Source organism: Musca vetustissima, unplaced genomic scaffold (assembly GCF_032173495.1).
Source record: "Musca vetustissima isolate MV318-11 ecotype Yass unplaced genomic scaffold, APGP_CSIRO_Mvet_v1 utg2657, whole genome shotgun sequence".
NCBI classification, from domain to species: domain Eukaryota; kingdom Metazoa; phylum Arthropoda; class Insecta; order Diptera; family Muscidae; genus Musca; species Musca vetustissima.
Window position 1 is genome coordinate 57,399 of NW_026886746.1, and position 10,986 is coordinate 68,384.

The following is a 10,986-nucleotide window of genomic DNA, read 5'->3' on the forward strand; positions in this document are numbered from 1 at the left end:
TAGAGCGAAGTCAATAATCCATACGAGAGCCAGACATGTACTCTTTCTAACACCGTTGGAATTTTCGGATTCCGATGTTCCAGTGAGGAGTTATCATGCCCGCCATCAAAAATAAGGACTTTTCTTTGATCACAAAAAACAACAACAAAACAACAACAAATTTTTTTTTGTAAATTATTTTTCTTCCTCTTTAAATCTTCAAATATATATGTGCAAAGTTACAAACCTTAACAAGCATTGGTATTCATTTACCAGCCCATTTAAAATCTTAAAAATAAAAAATCGAGAATGGGGGGGTTCCCTTAAATTGAAATGATGTATATGTAATAAAATGAGCAGCACTCCGGTCTTATTTCATGAAATGCGGAGCTCAAAAGGCCAAATGCAAATACTGCTGTAGCTAGGAATAATAGTCGTTATATAAATTTAAGCATCATTTAAAAGCAAAGCAATGTGCTGCCTTACGAATTGAACTGAGTGATCAATTTGAACGATGTGAACCGACCGATTTCACTTTTAAAAAATTACCTAGTTCGTTCGATCACTGCACTGAATGAGATTGCCCAAGACTACTCCTGGGCAGGGCTGCCATATTTGCCGATTTATCGGCATTTTGACGATTTTTCACTGTAAAAATGGAAAATGCCGATTTTCCGATTTTTGCCTCAGAATTGCCGATATTTCAACAATCGACAAAAATTGCCTAACTTTTTAATTTAATACGGCGTTACCATACAAACATATAAAATTGGCAGCTTTAAATCATTATAAATATCGGCGACTCGCCGCAGCCCTTTTCAATGGCTTAGATATCTGCATTTTTTGTCAGCATTGTACTCTGTCTAGTTTACATTTTACATCGAATAAGGCAAAATTAACAATAAACGAATAAAAAGTGCGCACACGAAAGAAAGATCTCACTAGTGTACATAATAATTACTATATTAAAAAAAAATCTAAATTTTTTTGTAGAAAAATTAATCTTTTATGTTATTTTTTTATACAGAATTGAATTTTTTTTAGTGTAATCAGGGCTGCCATATTTGCCGATTTATCGGCATTTTGACGATTTTTCACTCTAAAAATGGAAAATGCCGATTTTCCGATTTTTGCCTCAGAATTGCCGATATTTCAACAATCGACACAAATTGTCTAACTTTTTAATTTAATACGGCGTTACCATACAAACATATAAAATTGGCAGCTTTAAATCATTATAACTATCGGTGACTCGCCGCAGCCGTTTTCAATGGCTTAGATATCTGCATTTTTTTGTCAGCATTGTACTGTGTCTAGTTTACATTTTACATCGAATAAGGCAAATCTTTAGACTCCGAGTTTAGGGAGTTAAACTTTTTGAATTTTGAAAAAATTTTTGAAATTAAAAAGTTTTTGGAAAAAAAATTCCGAAATTAAACGTGGGGACTCCAATTTAGCTTTTCCAGTTTTGTCTAAATTTGTACAAAGAATTATGGTTCTTCCACACTCCACAGCAAATGTGGAACGAATTTTTAGTCAGGTAAACCTTAACAAAACTAAAATTAGAAGCTCACTTAAGAATGATTCATTGGAAGGGATTCTTTATTCTAAATATTACCTCAAACTAAATAATTCAAATTGTTTTAATATCAAAATTGATAATGAATTACTAAAAATGTGTAATAAAAAGATATCTGCATTTTTTGTCAGCATTGTACTCTGTCTAGTTTACATTTTACATCGAATAAGGCAAAATTAACAATAAACGAATAAAAAGTGCGCACACGAAAGAAAGATCTCACTAGTGTACATAATAATTACTATATTAAAAAAAAATCTAAATTTTTTTGTAGAAAAATTAATTTTTTATGTTATTTTTTTATACAGAATTGAATTTTTTTTAGTGTAATCAGGGCTGCCATATTTGCCGATTTATCGGCATTTTGACGATTTTTCACTCTAAAAATGGAAAATGCCGATTTTCCGATTTTTGCCTCAGAATTGCCGATATTTCAACAATCGACACAAATTGTCTAACTTTTTAATTTAATACGGCGTTACCATACAAACATATAAAATTGGCAGCTTTAAATCATTATAACTATCGGTGACTCGCCGCAGCCGTTTTCAATGGCTTAGATATCTGCATTTTTTTGTCAGCATTGTACTGTGTCTAGTTTACATTTTACATCGAATAAGGCAAATCTTTAGACTCCGAGTTTAGGGAGTTAAACTTTTTGAATTTTGAAAAAATTTTTGAAATTAAAAAGTTTTTGGAAAAAAAATTCCGAAATTAAACGTGGGGACTCCAATTTAGCTTTTCCAGTTTTGTCTAAATTTGTACAAAGAATTATGGTTCTTCCACACTCCACAGCAAATGTGGAACGAATTTTTAGTCAGGTAAACCTTAACAAAACTAAAATTAGAAGCTCACTTAAGAATGATTCATTGGAAGGGATTCTTTATTCTAAATATTACCTCAAACTAAATAATTCAAATTGTTTTAATATCAAAATTGATAATGAATTACTAAAAATGTGTAATAAAAATATGTACTAGTTTGTAAGTTATTTTTATGACCTTAATATCACACTGTGTTATACGTAAATCTGAAAGAACTCACTAGTGTACATAATAATTACTATATTTTAGAAAAATCTACATTTTTTGTAGAAAAATGAATCTTTTATTTTTTATACAGAATTGAATTTGTTATCCTTTTTTTAATGTAATAAACAATATTGACCTGTTATAATCCAAAAAAATATGAATTTATTTATAAATTATATGCTGCCGATTTTTAAAAATACAAATGCCGATTATGCCGATTTTTTTCTGAAAAATTGACGATTTTTCATGAAATTTAACTGGCAGCACTGCTCCTGGGCAATGTTACGACTGCCGATCAAACATTTCCTATCCAGCCAACAAGATTTCAAATTTATTTTGTTAAAAGAGTAACACCACTCAGAAGTCGTTCTATCCGTTTAATCGAGCGATCATCGAAGAAACAATGCCACCAATGGAAACTCCGAAGAAATCCCAAAAGAATGGCAAAGTTCAAAACCTCACGCTACAGATAGAACGATGTACCTCCTCATCGCGGGTGTGTGATTTTTCATTTTGCAATGAAAGTAATTGAAGACTGACTACAGAAATGATCCTGTGAAGTATAGTCTTAACTTTTCAACGGCAAATGCGAAATATATTAACGAACTGTAAAGTGAACTGAATGAGAATTATAAGTGACGAAAATATAAAGGCGTATCTACAAATAGCAATGAAATACAAATTCCAATACACATGTTTGTTATGAATGATGTGTATGATCGGCAACACCATCTGGTTGTGCAGAGGTGCGGTGACGATCAGCAACAACAATGTGGCTACCTAATACGAAGACAGCGTATAATAGGCCTGTTGCTGTTGGCAATGTGAACAGAAATAAACATCAGCTAGTATAGTTGTGTGTTCGTATTTATTTTCGATGGGCATATTTATATTTTGTTGTTGTTATTTTGTGTTCTTAATTGGCACGACAATTGTTTGGTTGTCAGGTAGAATTTCAAAATCAAATTCGAGTTGCTTAAAAAAGTGTTTAAAGATGAAAGGTGTAAAATGTATAGATTATATTTTTTTTGAAGATCGAACTCGCATTTTCCAACTGAAGTGATGTTAATTGAGCTTTTAGCCCCTTAGTAACAAAGTTTTTGGCAGACAATTTTTATACAGGTCAATTTTTTACTTATTTCGTTGTTAGTCCCATTTTGTAATTCCGTATAAAATTTTTAAGGAAGTCATATAAAATCAAAAATGTCGTGCCTTAGTGGATTGTCAGTAAAAACGCTACAGTTAGGGACCAATCGTCATCAAATTTTACACGTAGGTCCGGTTCTGGCCAAAGAAGGTCCCTATTGTAATGATCGGTTAATATTTAGGGGATCAAATGGACCAAACAATTTATTTTTGTATTTTTAGTGGTCCTTGTAGAGCCAACAATTATGACCCGAACATTACGAAATTTTGCACTGAGAAGGGGATCTGACCAAGAATAATTTGCCAATATTTGGCGGATCAAATGGACCCAAACTACTGTGTGAAAAGTGACATTTGCTTTCTATGGCGTATATGTTTACTACTGAAGGGCATATAAGCCCAGACATTAGTATGTAAAATAGGAATATTAAATTTGTATGATTTAAATGTTCAATCTCGGAAAATATGACTCGAACAAAATTTCAGGTAAGAAGGATGAGTTGTTAACCTCTAATCGGTCAAGAGAGTGCAAATATCTAAAAATATTGTACAGGCTTCGCAGAAAGTTCGACTTCAGTTGTATTTGTGTAGGGTTTCATATGGTCGGCCTCGTTCGAATATACCACTTCGTTCACGAGTTTAAAAATGAGGTTGAATCGACTTACGGTGAGTGAACAGGACTATGTAGAGATGATCAAGTTAAAAACCCACTACCAATTCAAGGTCTTATAAATATAGTCACTTTTCGATTTCATTATGCAAAATTTCATGAGACAGATAGGGCCATGTAAGTTTTTTTAATTTTTTAACCAAATCCATTTCAGACAATTTGCAATCGATTTACAAAAGTCTGCCCTCCATATTGACATTCCAAAACACACACCTTATTTATATAAAATATATTTATTTTTAAACATTACAATGAATTTTAAATTACATTTAATAAAATGAAAATAAAAATGTTCACATAGGCATTCAATATGTTTTTTAGGCCTTCAGACCAATTTCTCCGGGATTGAAAATCTTTACATTACGATCATTGACCTTGTACAAGACTTCCTTTGTCGTATAGTTAGATTCAAAACAATTATCTTCTTCATCCTGGAAACGTTTAATCAACAGCTTGCCATCAACTTCACGGAAAACACCACTCTTCAGCTTAATCACTTGAATGTGCACGGAGCCCAATTTCGAAACATTATTATCATCCAAAGCGTACAGATCGGCATTACTCATCTTCGTGATAATTGATAAATTTGCAAATTCTCGAGTCAAGGCGACCAAACCATGACACAAGTGCTGAATATCCTCCTTGGAAGCACCCAAATTAAAAAGTATAGATAGATTATCAATAATCACGGTATTGTGAATACGCGCCGTGAATGTTGTACCCGTCGTCAATTGTTCTCTGATGTCATTCAATAGCAGATCACTCAATTTGTGTTCACGTGACAACCATTTGCAGCTCAGGAAATCTTTGGCCATATCATTGGAGGGATCAATGACGCCAAGTGTCTTGCCCAAGAAAATGTTACAATTATAACCCAAACGCATGCCAGCATTGAAGTAATGCTGATAGTTATGTTGCAGACACACCAACAACGTTCCGGCATTCGAGATACGTAAACGTTGTCCCAAAATGGAACTAATCAGAAAACTGCCATCGACATTTGATTCTTCGCTAATGTGTATGAAGGATGGCAGTTTCTGTTCGTTTAAACCGCAAGCAAATAGAACGGAAGCAGCCATGGTGAGTGTGGGTGTTTAGCTATATAGCGGAAATTAAAATCTGTAAGTAGATAGATAAAGGAAGAAACAAATAATTAAATATAACATTTATTGGATAATATTAAAAAATGCATTGATTTAAAAATTAAAAAAAGAATACTTCATGTGGCCCATGAGGGGATCGAACCCGCGACCTTCGCGTTATTAGCACGACGCTCTAACCAACTGAGCTAATGGGCCGTTGTTGCACCGTGTTCATAAACACAATATGAGCGTTATGCCACATCAACGACTATTTACATACATAACACTGGGTGACTCATAACACAGGCTGTTTAAAAATGTATGTATATTGTCAATAGCAAAAAGCTTTTTTCAGAAGTTCTAATGAAAGCTTAGGAGTAATAAGACGAAACGGAATAAAGTGAAAAATCGTCAGCATTGTTTACATTAGACATCTGCAAGAATGTACTCGTACAATGAATTCCCATCCGCATTCATGGGTGTTAAGTCGTATTCAGAGTACACAACAATTTTGAATGAGTGCAAATGAATTCAACCACCGAAGATGTGTTGTTCTTCATTGTGCTCTGTCCGATCAAACGATCAAACTCGAAAGCACAACATTCAGTATGATGGATTACAAGAACAACTTATACAACATCAATGAGTCCAATGAGTGAACATCATGCATTGTATTTTGTATTATATGTTTTCATTCAACACTTAACATTAATGGTGGGCATTCATTGTACAGGTTCATTCATGCAAATGTTTACCTTGTACAATCTTCCAAACTTTATCAGTGAGCAATAGTGAGAAATAATGTATTTTATTTTATTAAATACAAGTAATTAATAACTCTAGAAAAATAAGTATCTTCCGTCGTTTCCCCAAATATTGCAAATTAGAGTACAAAGTAATATGAGGACAATTTGTAGTACTGAATATCCCCCACACTATGGGGTATCCAATTCGAACCCAAATTAAAACGAATTTTTATATGTTTAAAAGGGCGTTTAAAACATTTAAATATTGAAAAAGGGGAAGTACTGCTATATAGTGGATACATTACTAGATATTCATAAATGTTGCTCTTATTAAGAATATATATATACTTTAAATGGGCGGAAATGATTATTTCGATGAGTTACAAACGAAAACAAAAAAACATAACATACCCTTCATACTTTTGTAGATGGTATAAAAACCATAATATCTCTTCAATTAATTCGGGTAATTCGAATACTACTGTATAATTCGACACTCTCATTTTGTAAAACAGGTTCGTGTACGAACTTGTCGCATTTGTTCAAACTTTTTGTGTTACAACATACATTCATACCGAAGTAAACATACACAATGAATACCGGTTCGTCGAGTTTGAAACGTGGATTGTATGAATCCAACGAATATACAACAAATTCGAAACTCTCATACCTGAAGCAATTCATGTTTGTTGTACCCTCACTCATTGCACTTCATTTCCAACAAATTTATAGAATAGAAGCCATTACTTTGTGTGAGTGACTCATGGGTGGTGTTTTTGTGCATTCATGCAGATGTCTAGTTTACATCAAACTAGTGTCGACATAGAGAATTTGTATACCCTAAAGAACTATGTTGTAAGCGTATTATTGCTTTGTGGGGAGGCAAGTGTTTGTAACGCCGCAAAATATTAGTCCTAGACCCATACGAGTAGATCTAGACATATACGTCCGTCCATCTGTCCATTATAATTCGTTATGGACCAGTCGTCACGAAAGGCATGAAATGGACCCACAACTTTGTTTTTCGGATCGCACTAAAGGCTACAATTATGACCACGACTTGTTCATCAGGAAGGGAAGCTGGCCAAAGAATAATAAGTATTACCATTACCACATTAGATGGCGAAATGTAGCGCTTATGGCTAGGAAATTCAGCTTGAGGTTCCGGTCATGGCGATCAGACCGATCGATTGGTTCCCTTAATATTTAACGGGTCAAAGGGTCTAATACCATCGAAATATTGGTATTAGACCCCATGTGTCTTTGGACCAAATCCGATGCAGATAATTTGGAGTCGATTAACAGATGTCCGCCCGGCTGGTGCGATAACTCTCGAAATGAGCATACGATTTCATCCAAACTTTGCACATCGTAATATTTCTATCAAACTTACTTCAAGTTCGAAGATGGGGAATATCGGTCCACCGCTTCTGGTACCTCCCCCAAAACTTGGTCATAATTGTGCAAAACAATAATTCTATAATATCATGCGAACGGACTATCCGATTGTAACCAAACTTTGTACCACCTTTGTCATGTCTAGAACTAGTCAGAAGATGGGACCCTTGGTCTATTCATTCTGGTACCTCCCCAACAAAGGTTCAACATTTTCAACTTTTATAAATTCAATATTAGGCGAATAGAATGCCCGATTTGAACCAATCTTTGCACAACCTATTATCTTTACCAAGCCAGGATCAAGTCGGAAGGTGGGACCCGTCGACCCTTTCCTTCTGTTAGTTCCCCCACCAAGGGTCAATATTTTATAATCTTGTAAATTTAATTTGAAGCGAAGGGAAACCCCGATTTGATCAAAATTAAATCCGGAACCTTTTATTATAAAAAAAATATATACCGTATATGAAGCTAGTAATAAAACCTGCCTGTAAGTAATTCCGAAGACATCCGCAAACAATACGCTGAGGGTATATTTCTGTCGGCAATACCGACTGACTCTGGTCCTTAAATGTGAGTCCGACTGACTCTGGTCCTCAAATGTGGACCGATATCGATAATTTTTGCTTTGGGAGATTTGCTAATGAGAATTTAAAATAAATATCGAATAACGGGAAGTACCATTATAAGACAACTACCATAAAAAGTGTACATCTATCGAAAAATTTCTGGTAGGCAAATTTTCCACCCAATGGGAACTCAAAGTACTAAATTACAGTTAATTCGGTTGAAAAGCGTACCAAAAATTTGCCAAGTATAAAATAATAGTGGGTACCGTTACATGGGGCCGATCTTAAAAAATGGACCAATGTTTACAATATTTGGTAATTCCGTTGAAAAACGTGCTAAAAAAATTCCAAAAATACAGAGGGTACCATAATATGGGGGCTATACCAAAACGGGGACCGAGATCTCACATTTTGAATACCAAACATTCTAGGGGTTCTAACAATGTCTGTGCATAATTTGAAACTTCTATTTTAAGTATAGCGTTTTCTATTATATCAACAGACTATATGGTCATAAAACTTTATTCTAATCAAAAATATGCAATATATACTATGCGGGGGCTCCTCCGATCAATATTTCGAGTTGTTTAAAAAGTAATAACAAATTTAAAACTAAAAAAAAAGAATTTTATTGGCCCATGAGGGGATCGAACCCGCGACCTTCGCGTTATTAGCACGACGCTCTAACCAACTGAGCTAATGGGCCGATACTACACGACGTCTTATTGATTTAAATAAAATGAATGCAATACACATTTTACATGTAAGTATGAGTGTGACATCATCCATTTGTATTTATGATTATCAATTTAAATAATAAAAAATTGCAATAATTAAAACAAATTGAAAATGGCAATAAAATAAAAAATTGCAATAATAAAAAAAATAAATTTTTAATGATTTAAAAAAAGTTAATTTGGCCCATGAGGGGATTTACCGTGACAGAAGCCATTTGTAGCTTATGGATTTGTAGCTAAGAATTGTACAGTTTATTATTTTTATTTTTTTAAATTTTTGAAATATTGTTCATATGTCCCACGACATAAGATTCAAATTATCTTATTTTCACGCTAAAGTCTTGCCTCATTTGACACACACTATATTGTCCAATCAATAGCAAAACATACATTCTAATTAGATGGACAGATTTCATGTAAAAAAGGTGATGTTCAGCTTATAATATACTATAAAATCGATCTATTTCATTTGATCATCACCTAAAATTATAGGAATCTTCCTTGGAAATAACCGGAACTTCATGTAAAATTTTAAAGCGATGAGCGCGATCCCATAAAACATATATGTATGCACGTTTATAACTACATATCGGTTATAACGACCGTATCCAAAGTCCCGAAAAAAGTTCGGTCATTTATTTAATATCGATTATATCAACATATCGTTTATAGCGACCAATATCGCCGATATATTGACCTTCGACGGTATATAATAACTCTGTTCATGTTTTGGCATTAAAGAATGGTCGTTCCTTTCCTTATTTCGGTATTTAAAAGTGTTTAGCTGAACTTTCCACCGAAGTGGCTGTAATTTGGCTTTCCGTGTTCTTATAAAAACCTTCGTTTTGTCACAGGACAAAACCCTCCTCGCAGAGTCCAGAGCAGTTATGGAGGGTTTCAAATGTCGTTTTTATTTATTCAAATATTGTCCTCGATTTATGTGAGGACAAAATGCTCCTGGCGAGCCCCGACCAGTGGTAGAGGGTTAAAAAAAATTATGTTACGTTTTGTGAAAATTTTTTCAAATTTCTTGCCCACATGTTGTGTTGAATACTTTTTGAAAAATTCATTTTTTAAAATGATAATTTCTGCTACGCCCCTGTTATTTTCTAACAGTTAATTAACACCTTTTAAAAATTATAAAACACGTTTTAAATGTATTTTTTTAGCAGTTTGCTAATCTAATAACAAATAAACATGTTTATAATCTATAAATGAAATTAAATTTCTAAATAAATATGACAAAAGTAATAACAATATATAAAGTGTAAAACTATATTAATAATGAAAATAAAATAATATATTACTTTTTTAGAACTATAATTGAATTAAATAACTACTACAATTATTAATTTCAATTATATCACGTGCATTGTTGTCTTCCATCGAGTGCATATTTGGCTTTTGTCAAAATTTAACATTTTTGAAATAAAGCCATCCTTGAAAAGATGACAATTATAATTTATTGCACAATCGATTACAAGAGAAACATATAATAATACCCACAACAAATACATTTACATATATACCTATGTATGTACCCATCAACATATAATTTAACAAAAGAATTGAAATAATAATTTTTTCGCATTAATTAAAATGAAAATGTACAACATTATGTATGTACAAAAATATACACGACCGACAGTCGGGCAGACCTTGACTATAAAACAAAATTACAATTTTTTGCAACTACATAACCAGAGCTTATTGAAAATTTTGAAAACATTTTCATTAAATACTTGGTAATAAATTGCTAATTGCAAAATACATATTGTATATGTTCGTGTATGTGTGTGATTCTTTTTTGCTATAAAGGTCGAATTTGTGTACAGAATGCAATTGTTGCACTAATAAGTAGTCAAATATAATACACAATATTCGCATACATATTTATTTAGTTTCGTTTTTGAAATATTAATTTGTATTGTAGTTTATTATTTATGTATACATTTCAAAAGACTGGGGTTAGAAACATTTTTTTTTTTTTTTGTTTTAAAGTTCAGGTAGGTGTGATTGGAAAGTGGTAATATAAATTAGGACAAAAACATA

General features: G+C 32.9%; 1 protein-coding gene and 3 non-coding genes across 4 annotated transcripts; all 4 read right to left on the reverse strand.

Annotated features, from left to right (window-relative positions):
• Positions 1 to 2,941: 2,941 nt before the first annotated feature.
• LOC133334220 (small nucleolar RNA U3) lies at positions 2,942 to 3,159 on the reverse strand. The gene has a single exon (XR_009754485.1). It is a non-coding gene; the product is annotated as a small nucleolar RNA U3 (small nucleolar RNA).
• A 1,563-nt stretch (positions 3,160 to 4,722) lies between these two features.
• Positions 4,723 to 5,484, reverse strand: LOC133334219 (uncharacterized). The gene has a single exon (XM_061542512.1). It carries the CDS (start codon positions 5,482 to 5,484, stop codon positions 4,723 to 4,725), a length of 762 nt encoding a protein of 253 aa, XP_061398496.1.
• Positions 5,485 to 5,629: 145 nt separating this feature from the next.
• On the reverse strand, positions 5,630 to 5,703 carry Trnai-aau (transfer RNA isoleucine (anticodon AAU)). The gene has a single exon. It is a non-coding gene; the product is annotated as a tRNA-Ile (tRNA).
• A 3,126-nt stretch (positions 5,704 to 8,829) lies between these two features.
• Trnai-aau (transfer RNA isoleucine (anticodon AAU)) lies at positions 8,830 to 8,903 on the reverse strand. The gene has a single exon. It is a non-coding gene; the product is annotated as a tRNA-Ile (tRNA).
• Positions 8,904 to 10,986: the final 2,083 nt, after the last annotated feature.